Here is a 25886-nt window from a genome sequence, read left to right as displayed (position 1 = left end):
GGTCAGCTCACAGTGGAAGAGGTAGAATGGAACTGTGTTGCAGTCTGTGTCGTACCAAAGATACGCAGGGAGTGGATGGAGGGCACCATTTCATAAGGGTGGTTAGGAAGAGCACCTTGGGAAAGGCAACATGTGAGCAGGGCTGGAATGTTATGAGGGATCCCTGGGGACAGAGTTCCAGGCAGAGGAAATGGCAAGTACAGATGCCCTCAGGTGGGAGCGGTTTTGCTTCTTCAGGGAAGCAAAGAGGCCACTGTGGCCAGAGGGCAGTGAGTAAGGGTGACCCGGGAGGGAGGGGAGCACATCACTACTGTCCAGTCTGGGGCTTTTACCCCAAGTAAGATGGGGAGCCCTGAAAGCTGAGCTGAAGAGCCACGTGTTCTAGTTCAGGCTTTTCAAGAACCACTCTGACCTGCCTGTGCAAGGGTGTCACTGCAGTCATCCAGGTGAGGGACGATGGTGGCTTGGGCCCCGGTGGCTGGTGGAGGTGTGAGAAATAACCAGGTAAGCCAGACATTCTCGTAAGATTTGCTGAAGTGATGGACCGTGGAGTATGAGACAGCGGAATCAAGGATGACTGAGGGCTTCAGTCTGAATGCCTCGAAGGAGAGTTGCCACTCACGGAGGTGGGACGGCCCGGGGAGGGTGACTGGTGGGTGGTGGTTGGGTGGCGGGGCACAGCAGAGTTTGGTTTGGGACATGTTCAGAAACTGCCTTCCACATCTTCCGAGTGGGGATGTAAACACACAAGCTAGGACAGATGAGAGGCTGGACTCTGATGACGAATCCTCCAAAGCTTAAAAACAAGGTGTGTGTTGGGGGGATTCTAAAATAACCCTTTTGAAAAACTGTCTAAGCATTTAAACTTATGTCATCGCTGTTTTTCTATCACTTACGAAGGTCTGTGACTGGGAAAGCATGTGGCCACACTGTGTTGCAGGAAGTGGCTAGAGCTAGTCAGGGGTTTCTGAAGTGTGGGCCCGAGGCCAGGGGCATCAGGCCTCCTGTGAGCTTGGTAATGGTGCAAATGCCTGGGCGCCACCAGACCTGGTGAGTCACAAGCCCCAGGGATAGGGCCCAGGAAACTGTTTTGACAAGTTCTCCGGGAGATTGTTATGAATGTTTTAAAGTTGAGTGACCCAGATGGTAAGTTTAGTATTTCCAGATTTTAATCGTTTAAAAAGAAACAACTTTCTTCAAAGGTAAAATGCCTTTATTGTTTGAAGCATATAAAAAGAGTAAACAAATCAGTACGACATTTCATAGTCTTCTCGATGAGGTTATAAAATACAGTGCCACTTGGTCTTTATAAACCCTTGAAACTGTCTAGAAGTTCACACTTAGTATCATATAAAAGGCACTTGAAAAACACGAGATGATAAACAAAACCACCTCATAAATACAATTGAAAACTGCTTTGAGAAAGATTTCTAAATATATACTTGTATATAAATAAGACTTCACGGTTTCTTTTCCAAAACATAGACAGTAAATTCCCCATGTTATGCCTTCAGGCATCATTAATGTGGATGGCTTTCTCCCACCTTCTCTGTTCTTGATACAGGTTAACAGAAATGCAAACTAAATTCATTTTTCTTCAATTTAATCTCTATAACAAAATTCTTAATTTGTAACCAAGATCTTTTAGAATGTCCAGCTCATTTTCATTTTGTTTCAAATCACAATTCATTTAAAAAAAAAAAAAGGAAGATAACGATGGGAATTTTTTTTTAAAGTACTTCTATTCAGCTACCAAAACCGCCCTATCCGCTTCTGAAGCACGTGAACATACACGTATGTATGTCGTTAAATACTGCTGTTGCATTGTTCTGGGCTTTGAGGATTCTGAAATCATGCTTGGTCTTTGTAAACTGGGATCACAGGTTTGGATTCAACCCAGATCATTCAGTGCATTCATCTACAAAAGAAAAAGATGGGTGCGCTTCACATATTTCTAACTCTTGGTTTTCTTTCAGGTTGGTCAAAAGATAAATGATGTATACAATAAATTATATCAAAACCCACTGCCTATGCCCATATGCTGCTGCTAATTAAGGTAAGTGTATTCTTGCTGTGGAAATTTTGTGGTTTGGGAGTTTTATGAGATCGTCTTTTTAACGCACAGGTAAGAAAGAATAATTTTTTTTAAACTGAAAGAAATGCAAGTCAGATCATGAACTCATTCTCTGCATATAAAATGCTGTTTTAGAGGCAAGTGAATTATTTCAGAACCCCAAGGGTATTGTTTACTAAAGGAATACACTAATTGTTTTAAGGAATTGCATGAACATGGTCAATTTGAAATAACAATGAAATCAAGAGATTTGGTTACCTTTGTACCAGGAAACTGACATTTAAAATAATATGGGGGAAAATATAGAGCCATTTGAATATTTATCACTTTATTAGTGCAATCATAAATAGTAATGGTTTGAATTAGTCCTCGACATTGACTTGTGTGTTTAGGCCTTTATTATGCCTTTTCTGCCTTTCGTCCTTTGATATTGAAATGAAAGTATTTGAAATCAAATATCATGGCTAGATATCGCCATGACGTTTAGCACATGGTTGTGTTGCATGAAGCATCTCGCACTACCTTCCTGCGTATGCGCACATGTGTTCATTTCTCATGCCCCTGCTTGTACTTTTCTACTCAACTTTTCTGTTGGATGGCACTGAAAAGCTTTTGCTGATTTTCAAGGCAGTCATTCAGCTTATCCTCTGTCAGAGTCAGTCGCTGCTCCAAGATGGAAACAGTCTGCAAAAAGGAGGACATAGTGATCAATGCCTGGTGCCTGGTGGTGAGGATGAGGACGGCGATCTCTGCATAGGAGAACCTGTTTCAGAACTGGAATGCCCACCCTTTTGCTAGGAGGTTGGCTCAGTCGTGAGCCCCAGAACCTGCCCTCCTTCCTCAGCCTACACGGGGCGAGGCACTGTCGAGCAGGAAAAGAAAAAACAATGATGCATTTGAGGAAAAAGGAATAAACGATCAAGACTCTGAAGACAATTCTCACGTCTGACCTAGAGCATCAACGCCAGGGAAGAGGCTGCACGTGACCTGGGATGCGGGGGTGCGGTTGGGAGGGAATGCCATATACCTGGCCCAGGTGCTACTTAAACGGCATCACTGGCCATCCTGTCAGTCAGTCCACAATGGACCATACCTATGTTAATTATCCCAGACAGCTGGATACCTAGTTTACTTTGAAAATATGATTGGCACCCATTTCTGCACCCAGAAGGCGACAACAGCACCTCACAGAGGTGCCAGGAAGACTGAAATACAGCATGTAAAATGCTTACGCAGCCTGGCACGTGGGACTTGATGAATCTCAGCTATCCTAACGCCTTCAGCTCCTAAGTAAGTATGTGACTACTTGACACACGTTTATGAATGACTTCTTTTAAATTTGGGAAATCTAATTTTTGTGATATTGACTACTGCATCTTCAATCTTTTCCAAAAAAACTTTACTATAAAATAGATTTGGGAAGTTGTGCAAAAAATATGTGTCACTTAATGAATTATCACAAGAAAAACACCCTTACGACCAGCACGCAGGTCAAGAACTAGACATGATGGCCACGGTCCTGCCTGCTGTAGTCATCCCTTTTCTGCATGTCTTTATGGTTAAGTGTGCACCCCTAGATGCTATAGCTTTGTCTTACCCATTTTTAAGATTTGATATGTCATTTATAGTCTTTTACTCTACAGATCCCCACCCTCTCCCTCTATTTCAGGCCATTTGACCAGTACAGTGTATACTAGTCTGGACTTTAAGGATTATGTACACCAGATGCAGCTTAGTCTGTTCTAGCCTCAGAGGTTTGAGACTCAGGCTGGATCCCTTGGTAAGTATATTGCTTTATCAGATGGCACAATGTTTGATTGTTTTTTCGTGATGTGAGTAACTACTCAGTGCCTAGACCTATCGATCCTGGAGATTGCCACTGATATTCTAGTTGGGATAAATTATAAGACAGACACCTCCCTCATATATTATTTGGTTACCTGGTGGTAGGGTTCATACAGGAAAGGCGGGATGAAGGCTTACTTTAGTCAACAAGTTTCAAGATAATGAATTGATTCCCCATCAGCTGCTGAAGGTAATCAGTCTTAATGATTTTTTTATCTAATAGCTTTTGCTTTCGTATTCCATATTATATTGGTAATAACTCATTGAAATTAATAGCGATGCTGGTAATACTAGGCACCACTTCTTGAGTGCCTAGCGGGTGTCAAGCATATTGCCCGATACTTTACATACATTATCACAGTTCCACATGCTGAAGCTGCTGCTAGAGCACCTTTAACACTGCTACTATCTTAAATGGAATTTCACTTTATCTCTGATTATAATTCAGTACAGTTATAAACACTGCAGCTGAGTTAGATGTTCAGTCATCTGTAATTAAAGTGAGTTAGAACATGTTAATTTTACTTGCTACTTGCCCGTGATTCACACTGTTCCCATTTTGCAAGTGTGTTTTGCCTGCTTTTAACTATTTTCATATGTAAAAAACAACCTCCCCCAGTTTTTCAACATTAAAAAATAACAGTTCAATAAAGTTTATAATAATTCATTTACCCTTGAGTCAGGTGAAAAGGGGAAATGGGCCATGGAGCTGGAAGAGGACAAACTAGGAAGACTGGTTTGGGAGAAGCCTCCACTGGGACAGTGCAGTGAGGACGTCAGAGCTGGCATGGAGAGAAAACTGCCTTTGAAGGAAAGAAGTGTCTGATACGTACAAAGTCACCTCTAGCGCCACACTGCAACGTGGAAACTGGTGATTTTACTATGATTTTCACTGAACAAATCTTATGTTGACTCCAGGGTCTCACATGGCTCGTTCCCACAGTCTGTCAGGACCCACATCCACATATGTGGCCCTTAATGCCAAAGGCCCTGAGATGTTATCTAAAGGCTAAAAATTTTAATTACTGGCTCTGAACCCAAAACAGAGTATTAAAAGACCGATGCCAGGACCTTGAATTCTCTGGAGATAAGAACTGTACATCTTAACTGCCCGGGTGATTATAATGCACAGCCAGGGCTGAGAACAAGAATTAGATAATTTCCATGCAAGAGCTATTTTAACTTGAAGTATTTACTCTGGAAAAGTAATTGACAGCTTGCATTTATATTATAGCCTTTCTAAAAACTTGGGACAGCGTCTGCTCTGACAAGTATCAGTATCTTACTGTTCCTCTTTGGTGAACAGAATGACTTCTTCAGAGGAAACACTGACTCAGCAGAGCTGGAAGGACCGCCTTTGATGTGTCCATTTTAATATAGAGCTTCCATTAAATGACACCTGTATCTCCTGACCAAGAACTGGAAGACCCTGATGTTCTCTCTGCAAAGGCAAACTGGCGTCAGGACTAGGTAAGTCCAAAAGGGGATGTAAAAACGATCACTTCCTAAAGAAAACAGCATCACAGTAAGAAGCTCTGGAAGTTAGATGTTGGGCAGTGAGAATATCATCTTCAAAGTGAAGGACTACAAACACTGCCACTGTTTCACTCTAACTGAAATGATTCATCCCAATAGATTTTTCTTATGGCCCTATATATTTCTTTGACAATGTCCTAATAATCTGAATAAACCACATCAAAAATACTTAGGGCAGAACATTAGTGCCCATAATCAAATACATTTATAGCATGCAGTACAATCACAGTTCTTCACAGTCGCCTCCACAAGGTCTTGCCAGAGCAACTACCTCAGCAGAGCATGTGTTGCAATACTGATTGCCACCTTTGAGCTTGCTGTGCTAAGACAGTTTCCCCCTGCTCTGTGAGTTCTGCAGCCTGCTGTAACCAGGATTATTTTGCACAGCACACCCCCCAGCACAAAGCACGCCAGCGCACCTGTGTTAAAACGTTGAGCTGGTCCATGATGTGCTCTAGTGCGTCGGACCACAGCGAGCGGGATGGTTCTTTGGCTCTCAGGAGGGAGGTCGCTCATGTCTTCTGTTTTCTTTTTCAAGTTTGTAGGTGAACATTCTGACATTAAAGAAGGATTCAAGAAATATCCGCAGACCTCCTCACCCTTCTCTGGTAGAGTTCTAACAGTGGTTTCCATAGTCTTTGATAGTAAAGATAGATGGAAAAGATAGTGTCAATAGTTTCCAAACTTTAAAGTGAGATGAAAACATTATATATAATGTTTTCAATACATTGAGTGGTTCATCCTCAACTACAGCAAATTATGGAAATTACAATTAAAAGAAGGGAAAAAAGGCTAAAAATGAATGGAGGAAATTTTTTTTTTCTTTCAATTAAACACTATCTGTTTGAAGGATCAGGTGTTCCACCACTAAAAAGCTTGTTAGGATTATTTTAAAAAATGGAAACTAACAAATATTGGTGAGAATATGGAGAAATTGGAACCTTCATGCACTGCTGGTAGGAATATAAAATGGTCAACTGCTATGGAAACAGTATGGCTACTCCTCCGTCAGTTAAAACATAGACTTACCATATAATCCAGCAATTCCACTCCTAACTATATATCCAAAAGAACTGAAAGCAGGGACTTGAACAGATAACTTACACCAGTATTCACAGCAGCATTACTCACAAGAGCCAAAAAAGAGAAACAATCTGGTTCCCATCAACAGATAAATGTATAAACAAAATGTGGTATATACATATAGTAGAGTATTATTTAACCATAAAGATAAATGTAATTCTGTTACATGCTACAACATGGATGAACCTCATGCTAAGTGAAATGAGAAGACACAAAGGAAAATACTGTATGATTCTTCTAATATGAGGTACCTGGAACAGGCAAATTCAGAGAGGTTACTATGAGCTGGCGGGGAGGGGAAATGTGGAGTTTATGCACTTGTTGCTTAATGAGTAAAGAATCTGAAATGATGAAAAAGATCTCAAAATAGATAGTGCTGATAGTTACACAACATTGAGAATACTTAATGCAAGTGAACTGTACACTTAAAAATGATTGAAGTGGTAAATTTTTCTTATATATATTTTACCACAATAAAAATAAAAAAGGCAATGAAAAATCTGAAAATAGAATTAAGAAAACAATCCATCTATTATCAAAAAGAATAAAATGCTTATGAATACATTTAACAAAGTACAAGATTTGTATAATGAAAACTACAAACACACCATCACTGAAAGTAATTAAAGACGATTTAAATAAATGGGAAGACTTAATATTAAGATAGCCATACTTCCCAAATAGATACATACCGATTGAAGGCAATCCCTATCAAAATCTCAGCTGCCTTTTTAAAAGAAATCGACAAGCTGGTCTTAAAATGCATACAGAAATGCAAAGAACCAGGAATAGCCAAAATAATATTGAAGGACAAAGTTGGAGGACTAACATGTCCCAATTTCAAAATTCTCTAATAAACCACAGTAATCAAGATGGTGTGGTACTGACATAAGGACAGACACACAGATCAATAGAATAGAGCTGAGAGTCCAGAAATATGCCCTTACATTTATGGTCAGTTCATTTTTGACAAGGTTGCCAAGATAATTTAATGAAGAATAGTCTGTCTTTTTCCACTAAAAAGTGCTGGGAAAACTGGATAGTTAAATTCAAAAGAAAGACTCTGGGCCCCTACCTCACATCATATAAATTAAAATGGATCGTAGACTGTAAGAGCGAAAATGATACAAATCTTAGACGAAAACATAGGAATTAATTTTTCTCACCTTGGATTAGACTGAGGCTTATTAGATTCAACCCCAGAAGTACAAGTAATCAATTGCACTTCATCAAAATTTAAAACTTTTGTGCTTCAAAAGACAACACCAAGAAGGTGGGGTTAAAAACCCCAAAGAATTGGGGAAGATTTATGGAAATCATATATTTGATAGAGATTTCTTCATAAAGAACATATAAAGAATTCTTAAAACTCAAAGACAAAATGACAACCGAATTAAAAATGGTCAAAGGATTTGAACACACCATTTCTCTAAAGAAGATATACAAATGGCCAATAAGCACATAAAAGGACGCTCAAAATCACTAGCTATCAGGAAAATGCAAATCAAAACCACACTGAGATACCACTTCATACCCAGTAGGATGACTAAAATAAAAAAGAATGTAACAAATGTTGGTGCAGATACAGAGAAATTGGAACCCTCATATGCTGCTGGGGGGATTGTAAAATGGTGCGGCTACTTTGGAAAACAGTTTTTAATTCCTCAAAATGTGAAACGTGAATTACCATATGACCCAGCAATTACACTCCTTGGTATGTACCCAAGAGGAACAAAACAAACATCCGTGTAAAACCTGTCCATGAAAATCACAGCAGCGGCATTCATAATAGTCAATAAAATGGTAACACCCTACCTGCATCAAAATACTGTGGTAATGAATGAAAAAACAATGTGCTATTACCTTCACAATGGATATCAATCACTCACAAAAGAGAATGAGGTACTAACACATGGTTGAACTTGATGAACCTTGAAAACATTAGGCTAAGTTAAAAAAGCTGTACACAAACCCCACATATTATGTGATTCCATGTATATGAAATAGAATAGACAAATATACGAAGACAGACAGATTGGTGGTTGCCAGGGGCTGGGAGGAGAGAAGAATGGGCAGATACTGATAAAGGGTATGTGGATGATGAAAATACTCAAATTATTTGGGAAGTGATTAAATATTCGAAAATTAGATGGTGGTGATGGTTGCACAACTTTGTAACTATTCTAAAACCCATTAAAAACTGTACCATTTAAAGTGTCGAATTTATAGCCTGTGAATTATATATCTCATTAAAGCTATTATGAAAAGAAAGAATCCAAATATATGCAGCACAGAAATCACAGAAGTTTTACAATTTTAGTCAGTCTTCATCTCTGGTTACCACTTGACATAGGAGCGTTCCATGCGGGAAGCACACTTCTGATGATGGCGATGAGAACACAGAGGTGGCGGTCAGCACATACACAGCTTCCTGTGTGCTCAGCACTGTTTCAAGGGCTTTACACACACTGACTGGTTTGATCCTCACAATAACCCTCTCAGGTATGCTCTACCACTATTCTCATTTTACAAATGAGGAAAGAGATACAGAGAGACTAAATAACTTGCCCAAAGCCACACAGGTAGGAAAGGTGTATGGAACATGACCAGTCATAAATCCAAGAGATGCCAAGTACTCCAGGTACTGTAACCGTGGGTTCAAAGCCACTGTTCTCCATGACCCTCCCCACCATTTTGGGGGGAAGATAAAAACCTCAAATTTCCCTCTGTCATAATATTACTAACTCACCATTTGTTGAAAATAAAAAACTGAAAATCCGGCATTCCCAGTTCAAGTTCATTTTAAAACACGCATAAGGCACTTCATGCTGCTCTTACCCAGCTGAGTGTATCTGCTCAGGCTCTTTTTGTTTGTTCACACAACCAGTATTTCTGGAGCTCCCTCTGTGCCAGGCACTGCTCTAAACGGTGACAGCCCAGCAGCGGGTGGCAAGAGCCAAGACCTGTTCTCCTGAAACGGACATACTGGTGCCTTCAGTCATTTGGTAATTTATCTTTTCTACTTTTCTCCCTCAGACATCTATGAACTTACACTTTTCCTATATTGCCTACCAGGCTATATGTGCCTCCAAAACCTCTGGGTCTCTGAGCAGTTATGCTCTGTACCCCCAAATTTTCCACCTTTGTGATGTGCCTGACACTATTAGGGTGTTAACCTAAAACACCTGAATGGAAATGACTTTTTTGGGTATGAAGCGCTCAGTAAAATCCAGACATCCCAAGCAATCCTACTGACACTTTAAATTACTCAACTCCACATGATGAAGAAAAGCTAAAGCCATCCCTGAAATGTTCATAAGCAAAACTCCTAGCAGTCATATAGCTCACAGCGAAAAAAAAATGACAATGAATAACGTTCATGTGTAACTTGAAAAACTGTGCTCTACGCTGGAATTTGACACGTTGTAAAATGACTATAACTCAATAAAAAAAAAAGTTAAAAAAAACAAAACTAGCAATCATAGATCATAGAAGAGTAAGTTAACATACAGGATTTTTAATGCCCCTCACTAGTCATGCCCAGAAGCACGCATGGCCCACTTATTCTCATCCTGAGCAAAGGGAACTTAGGAAACAACATAGAGCACTTACCCACCTGGGCCCCAGCTACTGACTGGCGGCAAACACTGAAATGAGAGCAGTGAAAAGATGAGTACGGGACATGACGTCCTGACTCACAGTCTGCATTCCTGATCCCAGGCAGCCCCTCACTGGCCAGAGACAATGTATGGATGGCCATACACAACCACACTAAAATGTATAACTCCTGCTCAAAGGTCAGACTTTTTAAAACATTTAATCTAATTTTATTAAAAACATTTTTTTGTTGTTTGTCTTGCTTATTTTGGGGGGAGGGGAGGAAATAAATAGGTTTATTTATTTATTTTAATGGCGGAACTGGGGATTGAACCCAGGACCTCGTGCATGCTAAGCAGACACTCTCCCACTGGAGCTATACCCTCCCCCAACAGATTTTTTTTTTTTTAGCATTGCTTCTGCTCTGCCTTCTCTGCCCTCCTAGCATGGCTGAATCCTTTTTGATCTTCAAATTTCAGCTTAATTGTCCCATCTTTAGAAAAGTAGTCCCCGACCAGCCTAATGAAGGTGGACTTTCCATTTCCTACCACGGCATCCTGACGTGTTCCTCCGTAACTGATCTGACTTGTCCTTATGTATTTGTTCCTTGTCTGTTGTCTGTCTCCCTCACTAGACTGTGTTGTGCCTACTCTTCTCACCACTGTACCCCCTGGACTTAGCAGAAACTTGAATAGTTTTGAACATGTTAACCACTTACGTGCAGAGTTTATCACCATTCTCACAGACGGAAACCAAACTCTATGACCACAACAGTCTTTCTCACACGGATCACAACACACCTAAGTATGTACACACGGCTGCAGATATCACTGGTCTTACTGTAGCAGCAGCTCTGGCCATTCATGGGAAAAGGCCTCAATCTAATTAACAAGTCAGTCACTGACCCTGGGGGTTGCAGTCAGTGTGGTTAGTGAAGAAGGGCAATAGGAAATGGGCAAAGAAAAGGTTAAAAGCCATAGAAAGTCTAGGCAGGAAGGAACTCAATATTCCCTTAATAATGGTTTTCTTGTTTGGAATCAGCAAAGAAATACATTACTATCATATGACACATGGCGATGAATAAACACAGGAAAAAGGGAGTGGGCAGAGAGGGGAGAAGTGCAAGATTGCCATCCCACAACATCAGCCAGCCGACACATCTGTCCTCCTGTCTCTCAAAGGCACAGGAGCCTGGATATTAGCAGATTCCTTCCCACCATCCTGTCTGCACAGGGGAAGAGCAGGGTGCACAGCCTGGGGAGGTTTCAACGCACTCATTTATAAAATTAAAATAAAAAAAACTGTAAAGGGAAAATATGTTCAAGATTCTGGGTTATGAAAAGTGTGGCACATGAGGCCGCAGTACCTGCCGCTCCCAGGACACCGAGGGCCTCTTCTACCTCAGAGCTGCTAAATACTCATTTTTGGGGGAATGCTTATCGGACACTGACACAACACTAAACATTTACCAGTGTTAAATGTGAGGACAACGTGACGCCTGCAATCGAGGAGGATTCTCTGTAGCGGTGAGAGAACTGAGACAGAGCAGGCCTACATCCCGCGCAGTGCCCAGCACATCGCTGGCATTACTGGATAAACAAGAAGCACAGCAAACAAATGCCAGCAAGACACAGAAAAGATCGGATGCTGTGGTGGTCCATTCAAGGAAGAAATCACATATGGCCCCGCATCTCTTTGTTGCAGACACTTGAAGAACAGGGGCATAACAATAGCATTCACTGGTTCATTCCACAAATGAAGGCCTTCCACGGGAGGCATTAAAGCTACAGCAAAGAACAAGTCAGAAGTGGCACCTGCCTCCATGGAGCTTACAGGTTCCCAGGGAACAGCTTCCTCCAAATGGATGGCAGGGCAGTCACCACCCTTAAGTCCTCCCTGGAGAAGCCCAGGGGGTGCCGTCTCAAAGATGGGAAGCGCAGCCTCACCGAGTGCACAGGATAAACCTGAGTAACTGAGCAATCCTTGTTTCTGCAGGTGACAAGGCTCCACTTCCACCTGAGCACATGCAACAGAGGAAAAGCTAGAGCTAACTGCTGCCAGCTACTCCGCCAGCCCTGAGAAGCCTGTCACATTACAGGGACGAACGGCTCTTAACAGGTTTAAAGGACATGGTTAATTTTAATGCATAAATATCCCTTTGTCACTTACACTAGAGAATTAATTCTCTTAACGCATCAACAAAGAGTAAAAATTGTGGCATTTGAAAGCAAATTTTTATTGGAAGTTAACCATTCCACAACGTGATTAAGGGCCACACGTTTAAACTATTACTGCTTATATAATTAATGATGGACCATTCAAGATACTGTGGTGCCCAGTTACATACAGAAGTTCCTGCATTACATTTATTCTCTTTTCCTCTCCTCTCCTCTCCTCCTCCCCTTCCTACTCACCCACTGTCTGGGCTGGCAAGTCAGAACGAATCACTGGCGCCACTTCACCCTCATAGTAGAGCATCTAGCACTTCTCATTAAACTTGTGTCTCCATGTCTGTATTCCCCACTAGATTATCAGGGCTACTCTCTTGAGGGGAGGAGGCACACCTTTGCCATCTTTCTTTCTCAGGTGCCCAGCATAGTGCATGAGACACAGACAGGGCTCAACATCTGTCGAGCCAAATTTAGCAGACTGTCCTGAATCAGCTGAGCCATTCACAAAAATGTAATTAGTAATAATTTGACAGTATTTGGAGAGACGTAAAGTCCAAAGTTAAGCCAATACAGTTCTCTACTGAATCATACTGAAAAAAATCAGTTTTATATGCCTTCTCAGAGGCACAATGAGGAAGTAACGCAAGCATTTATGACTTAACTGCAAATCACTTCTTGATTTTTATCCCAAAGTATATTTGATGGTTTCTGATGAAACAGCATAAGGATTTTCTGACAAGTGTGTATGCAAAAGTAGGCATTTTTACATGTAAAGATAAACAGCAACCTGAACTTCAGATATATCCTTAATAAAGGGTTAAAATAAGTCAATTTTGGTTTATAATTAACATTTCTAGTTTTGGTTTATTTCTGTAAGTAGAGAACAAAACAGACAAAAGTCAGAAAAGCCTATCCAAAAGTGGTCTGACCCTTCCAGCTCAAGTAAGTTTCCCATCATTGAAGGTTCTAAAATAGACTTGGAATGATCACTTGTTAAGGGATATTGTGAGAAATATACAAACATCAGGAAATTCAAACCGAATGCCCTTTAAAAATCCTTTCCATTCCTGACATTCTGAGATTTTTTTAAATCACTACACACACGCACGTGCGCACATACACACTTATAAAATGCCTGCCTGAAATAGGCTAGGATAACAAAGGATATCTTTTGCCTGGACAAAAATAAGAGCAAATACTACTTTTCAAAGAAATAATAGATAATTTTCAATGATAACATTTAGAGTAGGGATTAGAAACCTTAATAATCTTTATATGAGATGTAAAATAATGAAGACACAACCCGATCCAAAAATGGGCAGAAGACGTAACAAGCAACTCTCCAGTGAAGACATACAAATGGCCAATAAGCACATGAAAAAATGCTCAACATTGCTAATTAGCAGAGAAATGCAAATCAAAATTACGAGGTATCACCTCACACCAGTCAGAATGACCATCATTCTAAAGTCCACAAAGGATAAATGCTAGAGAGGCTATGGAGAAAAGGGAACCTCCTACACTGCTGGTGGGAAGGCAGTTTGGTGCAGCCACTGTGGCAAACAGTATGGAGGTTCCGCTAAAGACTAAAAACAGACTTACCATATGACCTAGCAATCTCACTCCTAGGCATGTATCCAGAAGGAACCCTAATTCAAAAAGACACCGGCACCCGAATGTTCATAGTGGCACTATTTACAATAGCTAAGACATGGAAACAACCTAAATGCCCATTGACAGATGACTGGATAAAGAAGCTGTGGTATATTTGTACAATGGAATACTACTCAGCTATAAAAAAAGAATAAAATAATGCCATCTGCAGCAACATGGATGGACCTGGAGATTGTCATTCTAAGTGAAGTAAGCCAGAAAGAGAAAGAAAAATACCATATATCACTTGTATGTGGAATCTAAAAAAAAAAGGCAAATTAACTTATTTACAAAACAGAAACAGACTCACATAGAAAATAAACTTATGGTTACTGGGGTAAAGGGGATGGGAAGGGATAAATTGGGAGTTTGAGATTTGCAGATACTAATATGTATAAAATAGATAAACAACAAGTTCATACTATATAGCATAGGGAACTATATTCATAATCTTGTAGTAACTTATGGTGAAAAGAATATGAAAATAAATATATATATGTTCATGTATGACTGAAGCATTATGCTATAGCTATATACCAGAAATTGCCACATTGTATAAACTGACTAGACTTCAATAAAAAATATATATAATAAAATAAATAAAAATAATGAAGACATATCATTTATTCAAACAAATTGTTATATTTACACGTATGTGCCAGGAAAATTCTAAGTGCCAGAGATATAGGAGTGTATTAGTTTCCCACCACTGCTGTAACAAATTATCACAGGTTTAGTGGCTTAAAACACCACCAATTATTACCTTAAAGTTCTGAAGGTCCAAATAGGTTTTACAGAGCCAAAATCAAGGTGTCAGCAGAGCTGTGTTCCTTCTGGAGCTCTACAGGAGAATCTGTTCCTTGACTTTTCCAGCTCCTCAAGGATGCCTGCATTCTATGGCTCAAGGTCACATCACTCCAATCTCTACTTCCGTTGACATACCTTCTTGTCTAATTCCTATACCTCCCTCCTTCCCCTGTAAGGACCATTGTGACTGCACTGGACCATAATCTAGGATAATCTTCCCATTTCAAGATCCTTAACTTAATCAGATTTGCATAGCCCCTTTTGCCTTGTAAGAAATGCATTCACAGATTCTGGGGATGAGGACACAGACATCTTTATGGACCATCATTCTGCCTACTACAAGAAATGAATAAACAAAAGAGACCCTGTTGACATGGGGTTATACTCCAGTGAATGAAGTAGGAAAATGTATAGACGTGTGATGTCAGGTAGTAACAAGGGTTATGAAGAAAAGTTATTCTGGGTGAAGTATTACATTACAGTTTGGCTCCACCGATGATGTATTTTTTTAATGGAGGAGCAGTAGAGAGTAAGTTTTGGGCATCTTACGGTTTGAGATGCCGATTAGACTTCCAAGGGGGAAAGTCATGGATACAACTGGAAATACATGATTCTAGATTTCCGTAGATAGGCTGGGGCTAGAGGTATAAGTTTGGGAGTTATCAGATCAGATATGTTTATCAGTTTTTATATAGGATACAAATGAACAGCCAGCTGAAGAGGTACATAAGGAAAGGTCTGGAAGGGGACCAAGTGCAGAAGCTTCTGTTGCCTTGGAGTTGGGGTGCTCGGCCATGGTGTTTACAACCATGGGTCTACGATCACTGAAGGAGGAGCCAAACAAGAGAACAACTGCAAAGACTTTCAGAAGGCAGGAAGGGAGCAGGGAAGGTGACTTGTGGCCCATGAGGCAGGGGTGGTACTGGACCAGAAGCCCAGTAAGAACAGAGTTTCAAAGAGAAGGGAGTGATCACTAGACCAAGTCCTGCGAAAGGCTGATTTGGATGAGCCATTGGGACTTTAACAAGACTGGAGTGGTGGGGACGGAAGCTTAACTGGAGTGGATTCAGAAGAGTAGAAAGTGAAGAAATGAAGACTAAACATATGCCATTCTTTTGAGGAGTTTTGCTATAAAGGGGAGCAGAGCAGTGAGACAGGAGCTGGAAAGGGATGAGCGGTCAGATGAAGCTTTCCTTCCTAAAGATGGGAAATACACTTCAAATGTGTGCTGATGGAGAAGACCAAGCAGAAAGAGGACACTGATACCACAGGGCAGCGAGAGGATAACTACTTGGCAAATGACTGCTAGGCAGTACTGAGTGCCCCTGGAGCTTTGTATAAATAAATTTAAGGGGAGAGCAGTCAGCATGGCTGTCTAGTCAAATCCAGTTGCTTGCGTGCAGATGGAGAGTAGGCAGAGAAATAGATTTAACCAGGCTAAAGTTTTTTGGGGTGAGTACAACAGAGAGAAAGGGGCAAGGGCGTGACTATGAGGGTAGACTACAGGGCAAGCAGACACACAGACACAGAAGGTGGGCAGTGGAAAGGCAGAAGCTCTGTGGATGGGAGGGAGGCCCTCCTGGGGTTGCTGAATTATCAGACTTGGAAGACTGGAGGAAGTGGTGGTCAGTGAGTGGGAGGCTTTACACTAAGTCCACCATCAGCACAAAGGATTCAGACAGTCCGTGAGTTCATCTGAGAGTCCTGACCGAGAGAGGATGGCCGTCTTTCAGAAGTGACTCAGAGTGTTGCTCTGTCTTTGGTTCCTTCCTGGAGATCAAAAGCCAGCTTTAACCAAGGAGTGGACAGATTAATCAGAACAACAGAAAAGAGGGCTACAGAGTTACCCATGTTGGGCTGTCACAGGACCACAACACAGAATTCTCTCCATTTCTCAAATTCTTAGGAAGACAAGGCCATAGGTCCTGAAGGAGAAAACTGACCACCTCTCCTCCATCTTACATATCTGCACAGTGTATTGTGTATCCTTATAGGGACATACACACCTGGTCAAATATGACTGATTTAAAAATACTTCTAGGGTAAAATCAGAGAGTGTCATGTGAAATTTGTGAATCCCAAACTAAATTCGCTGAGCTGAGAAAGCCTTCTGTTTATCCCTTGGGAAAAATCATACATCTTTTTCAAAGAGAAAAAGAGGCCTTGGGGATAAGGTTTTACTGAGGGCTTTGATTTTTCTTCTTCAAACCAAATCGGAATTTTTATTTTTGTCAGAAGACTTGAAAAACACCCCTCACCCCACCCTCGTGCAGCTATCAACCAGAATATCTGAATGATTAATTCAGTGCCCTTGAAAAAGACAGCTGAGGCCACAAATCTGTCTGTCTTTGTCTTTAATCTTTATTCTCATCTCCAGGGAAGCTTATTAATTTTGAAGCCATGAATGGGTAGGACAAAGAAAATCTGTACAAAAAATTCCTTCTATGTTCTACTTCTTACATGATTAGGCAACCATAAACTATGAGTCCCTTACAGGAAGATTTGTCTTCTACTGCCCTGTGCTGAGTCTACAATCTGCACTGCACCAGATAAATCTTAATTAATGATAAAATACTGACCAGAATTATCTGCGGGAGGTAGAGGAAGAGAGCAGGTAGGCACTGAACTAGAATTAGTGCGCTCTCTTCCAAGTTAATATAAAAATGCTATTTCCAGTCTTCTAGACAAATATAACACCAGTAAAACTTTCTGTAAATTTCCTGAGAGAACAAGTAGCCATTATGTCTTCTGTGAATTCTGCTGCTATAACCCAAAGGTCTACAGATTAAGGGATTCATTATTATTTCTTACATACAGAATTCAAAAAGAATAATTTATGCAGAATGCTGAAATGACTAGATTAGAAATAAACCATTATTTATAATGATACTTCACCCTGTTCAAAAAAGGTCATGTGTGTGTATGAATCTATATTCTGAGGCTGGTAATAGCTTATAGTGTACAATGGTGTACTTTTTAAAAAGATATTTCATATTCAAGTAAGGATTACATCTTGGGAAAAAGTGGAAGTTTGACTTGGAAAGTCATATTTGGTTTAGTTTCACCCATATGATATCTCAAAAGAGCCACTGTTCACCTTTGTGAAAGCTGCCCCTCTGTGCACACACCAGCACTCGCGGGAAGCCGCTGCAGGTGTGCGTGAGTGAGACGTGCAACCCCACAGCAACGCGCTGACAGTGAGTCTGTAACACTTCTCTTTTTATCTAAGAACAACTGACTTTTTAAGTTCCAACTATACTTTAAAAAATTCAATGAAAAGACATAAAGAATAATATAGCACTACCACTTTCGTATCATAATAATGTACACAGAAAGCCAACCAAACCAACAAGTCACATTGTGTCCTAAATAACTATTCTCATTATTTTTATGAAACAAAAATCATCACAGAATCAGAAGGATTATTTAGAATAAATTTCTGAAAAATTATTTCCTGGGCTTGCTTACTCTCTGAGGTAAATAATGCCATTCCTTGACCTTTTTCACAGGCCTATTTTCTGTTCCTCAGAACTCTTCAAGTGCCAAGTTCAAAGAAATGAGCTGTGTGTTAAAAGTCATGAGATAATTTTTTTAAATTGTACAAAGGAACTCATGCTTTGCTCACTTGAATAAGACTAGCTTCCTTTCTGTGTTTTAATACTATGAAGAGGCAATTTTAACGCAAGAATCCATGCAATCATTTAACAAAGCTACATTCAGAAAATTGGCAAGCTTTACAGAACATTTTTAGAGGGCAAATATTATATTTATTTATTGTTCTATTCACCATCTAGCATAATGTGAACATTTTAGTACCATTAATGACAACTGTGATTATAACAGTAATGTATATTCACAGCTGGGTGTTGAGAACCACCCTTCTGTCTATTTATTGTGCATTGTATCATTCAAAAAGCAGGGAGTGAAAGCTTCCTGTGTGATCTCAGTGTACATAATGCATTTTATATTAGTTGACTTTAATTTGCACTTGCAAAAGTAATGAAATCATTCCTCATCTTCCCCAAATAGATGCAATTTGCCTTTGCCCTAAATCTTTATAAAAATTCAATTTTGCTTTTTAAAAGCAATACTCAGTTTTCCTTGCATTTCTGATATCTGTGGTATTGTATAATTATCCATGCTATGATATAATACGGCGGTACAGGGATAGAACATCAAGTCACACAGACTTGGGTTTAAACTTGTTACTTCCATGGGTGACTGTGTGACCTTGGACAAATTACTTGGTTTCCCTAAGCTTTAGTTTCTTCAACTGTAAAATGAAGAAAATTATACTGGGTTACATTATACAATCGTAAGAATACAGGTAAGGAATTTAATCTACAGTTTGTATTCAGTTACCTATCATTACCAATATTACCATATCAGGTCCTTCCCTACTCCACTGAAATCTAAACTGCACCCTTCTAGAAGGTGAAATACACATCTCACTTTCTCAGATAGTTGACAATATGGTGAGTACCTCCTATGTAAGATACACAAAAGGCATTAATATAACTTGTTGAATTAAAAATATTTATCCATTATATTCAAATTTAAAAAATATTTTCCTATGTGTCTGGTTTCTCAAATTAATTAATAAGCTATTTATAGGCAGATGACAGTTCAATAAATACATGAACGAGCCATACTGAAAAATGTTAGCTGAGTAGTAAATGAACAAGTACATGCTGAATATGTATTTAAAATGGAAACCAGTGTTCTGCAAATCCTAAACAAAATATTAAGGCATTTTCAGATATAGGTTTTAAAAAAGGTTTGCATTTTCAGGCAGCTACCTGAGAAATGTATATAATAATTTTTAAAAACAGTAGATAAAGATCCAATATCTACTTAAAATTTCTGGTCCCATCATTTCAATGGGTGAAAAGTGATTTCCTAATAATACAGGAAGCCAATCTAACATCAAGCAGTTAAATCTATTAATTGCATCTAAAATATTTAATCTTTTGATAAAGATTATGTAACTGGACATAGTTGAAAATCTATGGCATAAAATCTTCAGGACAAAGAGCTTACAAGTAGAAAATCAGTAACAAATATTTCATTATAAATAACTGAAAACAGGATGCTATGGTAACAGTATTACTGTTTGATAGCCCTACTATGTATTTTTTTCTTACGTTTTTGTGTATAGAAAGGTGTGGGTGTTTTCCTCCTTTCTTATTTTGCTGGTGGAAGTAACTCAGAAACCAAAGGATTAAAAACAATGACTGTGTTTATAAAGAAAGATTGTTTTTCTTTCTTTCCTTTTTTAAACCAATTACCATGGGGGGGAAAGGTCTAGGAGAAATAATATTCAAACACTACTATAAAGTTCAAAAGTACTTTTCACAGACATCATGAGTCAATGAGAATATGAACTAGATTCTACAACTTCATAAAAAGAGTGGTTAAGAATCATGAAAACTTATCAACACTAAACACATACACAGAGGCGTGAGCAGGAAGTTCTCGGGGCGGAAGCCACGCGACACCACTAAAGCACACCTGCTACTCACAGACGTTATAAAGCAACCAGTTTTACCTGCTTTATATTTCAGTCACAATATTTACCAAATAACCATCATTATTCAAACAGTCTTCTAATGATCCCCTGGATGAATGAGATGAGATTAATGATCACCTATTTATCACAATCGTTACTGTATCCACTATGAAGCTGCAGTTTAGGGATCATCCTATGGGACCGCATGGCTTGATCATTCAAGTACAGATTCTCAGATCTGTATTTCTGAACAGGATACTCCATACCCAAGCCCCGTCTCTGTCTCACCTTGGTAAACAATGCCACTAACTACCCAGGAGCTCCAAATTTGGGAGGTATTCTAGACTCTTCCCTCTCCTCCTATGTCTAATCGGTAAACAGAACTTTTGACTTTTTCTCTTCAAGATCCATCGCTCAGTCTCTTCTTGCTGAGATCAAGCAGTCCTCACTCCCTGTCTGGATTACTACTGCACTTGCCTGCTAATTTTCATGCCTCCAGTCTCACCTCCCTCTAACCCCTGCTTCTCACATCTCCAGAGTAATCTGGGTCTGAAACCAAATTTGCCCTTGTCACTCTCCTGCTTAAAATCCTTCACTGGTCCTCCTAAAATTCTTAGGGGGAAGCCAAACACCTTCAAACGGCATTCAAGGTCATTCATGATCCAGCCTCACCTTTTCTCTCCTGCCTCTTCTCTTGCTATTCCTCAACCCCACCCAGTGCTGCAGCCAACCAGAAATGTCCACAGCTCCCTGAATTCACCAGCACCTCTCCAGCCCTACTGCTTATGCACACACTGAACTCAGTCCTTGTTCTCCATATTGGCAGCAAGTTCTTAAAGAATCAGCTCAAGTTCAAACCCTTCTGGGAAGTTATCTCTTATTAATGTTTCTGTCCCTCACCCAAATTTTCCAGCACTCACACATGCGCGTACATGCACACGCACATACATGCATGCACACACACACACACACACACACACACACTCCTTTATTTAACCCCTCTACTGATGTGCTCCCATAGCAGCTCAGGCATATATCACTATTATTGGACTTAGCCTTTCATCTGTACATTCTCACTGCTTGGTATTAATAGATGCTCAGTGAATGTCTTGAATAAAGGAAAGAATAATCTGTTCTTGCTGTCTCCTTGCTCACTCCGCCCCCTCCACTCACTGTTCACCCATTTCGTACTGGCTTGCACGTGTACTACTCCATCGAAAAAGCTCCCCAAAAGGTAACCAAAAATCTCTGCTAAATTCATCATTTTAAAAATCCTTCTGGCTTTCAACAGTGGTGACCCTCCCATCCTCTTGCCACCCTCCTCTCTTGGCTGCCATGCTACCACAGTCCCCTACCTGTCCCTGGGCTCCAGCCCTCTTCTCAGTTCCTAGAGCATACCAAGCCTTACCCAGTCTTCCCGTACACAGTTCCCTCTGCCTAGAACACTCCAGTACTCCTAATCTCCTCACCCCAACTCCTACTGAAGCTTTAGACCAGCCATTCTCAAACCTTAATGTACACATAAATCACCTGGGAATCTTATTAAAATTCAGTCTGATTCCTTAGGTCTGGGGTGGGACCCACAATTCTGCATTTCTAATAAGCTCCCAGATGATGCCCAAGCAAACCATGCACGGATCACATTTTGAATAGCAAGGTTTTCCATCTCAGCTCAAACATCTTTTTTCAGGGAAACTTTCTCTGATTCCACCTCACCTGCACTCCTGATTTAGTCACAAGTCCACAATTTATACTTGCAGTGCACTGTGGAACTCTCCATGATGGCTTCAGCTATCACTATAACCCACATTCATCCTCCTCCCTGCCAACCCCCTGCTCCTATCTAGCCTGACATGTTCATTTTTGAGAAATGAATGAACAATGTCTGTTGAGCCAGCCTCTGACTTAGGCCAAGTCACTTCCCTTCACGATGCTCAGAACCACAAGGTTCGCTGCCCTGAGCTCAGCTCCTGCAGAAATCCAGCTTATCTGTGGTTATTACTCAGAGATTTTTCTATTGCTGTCAAGATGCATTCATGTGGGGTCTGCAGAGCTATGGCAGGAGAGGAATTAACACTGGTTTTTCTACTCTAACAAGCTGGTTGGCTAGTCTCCATATACAGTCTACTAGCACTCCAGATTTTCTTGTGCCAGGTGTATAAAGAGCAGAGGAAAAAAAAACTAAATCCTACTTAGTGTGCTTAGATCCAAGTCTCTTCCACCCTGGTGAGAGGACTGCTACCAGGAAGGGTAGAGGCAGGAGGAAAAGACAAAAACTTTTAGTACATTCTGATTTCTTTCCATTCAGAATTCACTGCTTAGATTCTCATAAAATTCATTTTTTTCTTACAGTTAAAAAATAATTGACAAAAAATGCTGTAGTTAAAATTATGTTAACTAGCTGGATACAGCAGCTAGAATATTTGCATGAAATAAATTGTAATGGGGAATATAATGGAAGAGCTTAATTGCATAAAACTCATGACAGGCAGAAGCAATGCCACTGTTGCCAAGAGAACTGCCTGGAAAAAGTGCCAAAGCAAAAACTAAAACTAAACAAATAAAACACCGTTTGTGATAAACCCCAAGAATGTCATTTTTCTCGACTAGTAAATACATAAAAACAGTCATAGCACAGAGTAACAGAAATAACATAAAATAAGAAATTTTAATGCTTGGTTAAAATATTAATCACGTATCTTAGGGAGAACTACTGCTCTCTAAATAAAGTTTCATATACATTTAAAAGGAGATTATTTTTAAATAGAAAAATGTTTTCTCATTTGTTTGATAAACCCATCAGTATACTTGATTTTAAAAATAGTGATTTTAGAAAAAATAATGCCATTTGCTTAAAATTTTTCATGTCATTTAATTGTATATCAGAGATTGTTTTTCCCTGAGCTGGGAGGAAGAGGGTTTGACTATCTGATAGATTAGTGCCCAAAATGTAAAACAGCCATAGTTTTATGGCATTTATAATTCACAGAACACTTAATGTATATAAACAATTTCTTGAAAAAGAAACAACATAAATTTTTAAACAGTGTTAACAGTTTGAATTTTATCGGTAATTTTACAATCGACTGAACTTTAGAGAAAGTACACAGAATTTTCTAAAAGAAGAAATCTGGGTAAGTGCATTTCTTAGTCAAATTCTTCAAAATTTCAACTGACTTTCCAAAGCACACAAATGTCTTCCCTGTATCTTAATGCATTTCTAGTTCTGTTTAGAAGAAGTAATTAATCATTTATTATCCTGAAATTTTATTAAATTATTTTTTATTATCCCTAAAATGCAGATTTATGAATACAGAATAACATTTACTCTTATACTTTGCCTGATGCTAGATGTCACTTAAAATGAATTTATTTTACATAATATCAACATTAGAGAATATACAAAATAGGGCACAGATTCATTTTACTGAACCTGTAGCTTCAAAGAGAAAAACTTTCCAAGTGAATTACAAGATGTTTTTGAAAGGTCCACCTATGGGGGACAAGGTGTCACACTGTAACACAACCCTATTACATAATCACTCCCAAAGAAAAGATGGGGACTGAGCCCAAGGAGCCCTGAACTTGGAGGGACTAGGTCCCTTGTCACTGTGGGTAGTCATGATCTGAGCAATACTAACAGCAAGAGAAAAAAGGAGGGTTGGAGGAGACAGCTTGGGTTCTACAAAGAGGCTCACAGTTGAAAAAAAAAAAAAAAAAGTGCCTCAAATCTCTAGAAAAAACTCCAAAATATTATGGGCTTGGGCATGCTCTTGAGCCTTGCCCATGATTTCCTGCCCAATAAACAGAATATTTACCAAGAAAACATAGCTCTATTTAAAAATAAAACTCAATGGAAAATAGAATTCACTCTATAGAAATCACACTGTAACCAAATCTGATGGAAACTGACACTATTCCACAAAGGAAATAATATCTGCACACACCAGAATGAACAGCAATAACAATAGCAAAGAAACCTTATGCACACACAATTCTTCCCACAAACACTCTTTCTTTAAAAAGCAACAACAAAGAACAACAACAAAAAAATGAAAGTTAGTGTTAGGGTGAGGTCAGGGACCTTGGGGAAACAGTAAAAGAAAAGTAACTGCAGAGCCCTACCAAGAAGGTAAAGTCCATATTCAATTTTTATCAACTGTCTTAAAAATGTTCTATACAGCAGTTTATCCACTGACCCAGAATCAAATCCAGAATCACACACATTGCATTTAGTTGTTAAACATGGTATGGCTATGTAATATCCCATCTCAATATACTATATTTTTATTTAGCTAATACTCTCTTAAAGGACATTTGACTTGTGTCAGTTTTTTGTTGTTGATGTTATAAATAATGTTGAAATAAACATTCCTGAATAGAAGTCTCTCTCCGTACATCTTATTATTTTTTAGGATGTTTTAGGACCTTTAGGATGATCATTCAGGATCCAGCAGAAAAACAGAAACCACGACAGTTATTTTGGCAGAGAGAACTTAATCTAGGGAACTAGTTAAACAGGTTTGGAAGTTTGCAAAGGCTAAAAGGCAGCACAGAGGTGAGAAGACATAGTAAAGGCATGAAGCAACTACCTCTCTGGGGCTGGGGGAACAGAGGACAGAGGTTGGTTTGTTGGAAACTAGACACTCAGAGGCCCCCTGCTGAGTTGAGATGGTTTGTTCAGAGAAGGGAAGAGGAATGTTCATTAAAAAGACATTCTGAAAAGGAAGAGGAAATGCCTGGCATTCCTTCTCCATCTCTCCTCAACTTAAAACAAATAACAAGTAACTCTTTATGTGCTTCAGTAAAATAATCCAAACAAATACATGAAAAGTAAAAGAATTTTGCCACCATAAATGCTGAAACCCACCAAAATTCTGCAGTGATTTGGAAAGCAATTTAGAAAGAAAGCATGATATAAAAACTGGCCTTTGTAGCGGCCATCATTATCTCAAGCAAAGGAAAAAGAAAATACTGTAGGAATTAGGGGGGAAAATAGGTCAAATTATACCAGAACATTCTTCAGTTGTAAAAGTCATTTCAAGTCAATCTTCATTTTTAAATGACAGGGGTTGGTGGGTGGGTTGGTTTAAAGCAACAGAGTTTCATGTATGCTTGAGGATGTATGATTGTGCACATTGTACGATGTCTTCTACTGATGCCTGGCTATCTCAGAAAGTAAACGCGAGGAAACTGAAAGACAGAACGAACTAGGTGAGACCAGCACTGGGCATCCATACCAGTTCACTCAGATTATGAGGATTTTAACCTCTCTGAAGCCCTAATATAGTTTACATTATCTGACTTATTCCTGTAGCACAAAGAACTGACTGAAAAATTCACTTTGGCAGACTTACTGACTACTTCCACCAAGTAAGTAGCTGTCAGGTGGCTAAATAAAGCAGCAGAAAAGCCAACCGGCTCTGCTGCATAAGCGGCACCAAATCACTCAAAACCAGATGGCTGCAGATGTACTCAGCAGCTGAAAGCGCGGCTCACTACCTTCCACGGAACTGGGACAGGCCCACGGATGGCATCTGGCTCCGCGGCAGACCCTCCTCCAGGCCAGCAGGAAGCTCAGCTCGGGCTGCCGGTCCAGGAGACCAGCCTT

At 39.7% G+C, this 25886-nt stretch overlaps 1 protein-coding gene and 1 long non-coding RNA gene across 2 annotated transcripts in view; one reads left to right on the top strand and one right to left on the bottom strand.

The window, feature by feature from the left end:
* LOC106729893 overlaps positions 1-6255 on the top strand; it is a 46910-nt gene extending 40655 nt beyond the window's left edge. The window contains exons 5-10 of the long non-coding RNA XR_001366309.2: positions 1977-2056; positions 2702-3364; positions 3744-3854; positions 4599-4790; positions 5226-5389; positions 5994-6255. This is a non-coding gene — a long non-coding RNA (uncharacterized LOC106729893). The remainder of the gene's footprint in view (positions 1-1976; positions 2057-2701; positions 3365-3743; positions 3855-4598; positions 4791-5225; positions 5390-5993) is intronic.
* POC1B (POC1 centriolar protein B) overlaps positions 1196-25886 on the bottom strand; it is an 85592-nt gene continuing 60901 nt past the window's right edge. The window contains 3 exon segments of the mRNA XM_032493646.1: positions 1196-2758; positions 5875-5922; positions 5924-6091. Coding sequence (XP_032349537.1) covers positions 2654-2758; positions 5875-5922; positions 5924-6091 — 321 coding nt within the window. The 3' untranslated portion in view covers positions 1196-2653.

The sequence above is a fragment of the Camelus ferus genome, chromosome 12, assembly GCF_009834535.1.
Source record: "Camelus ferus isolate YT-003-E chromosome 12, BCGSAC_Cfer_1.0, whole genome shotgun sequence".
Lineage (NCBI taxonomy): Eukaryota > Metazoa > Chordata > Mammalia > Artiodactyla > Camelidae > Camelus > Camelus ferus.
This window is presented reverse-complemented; position numbering and strand designations above follow the sequence as displayed.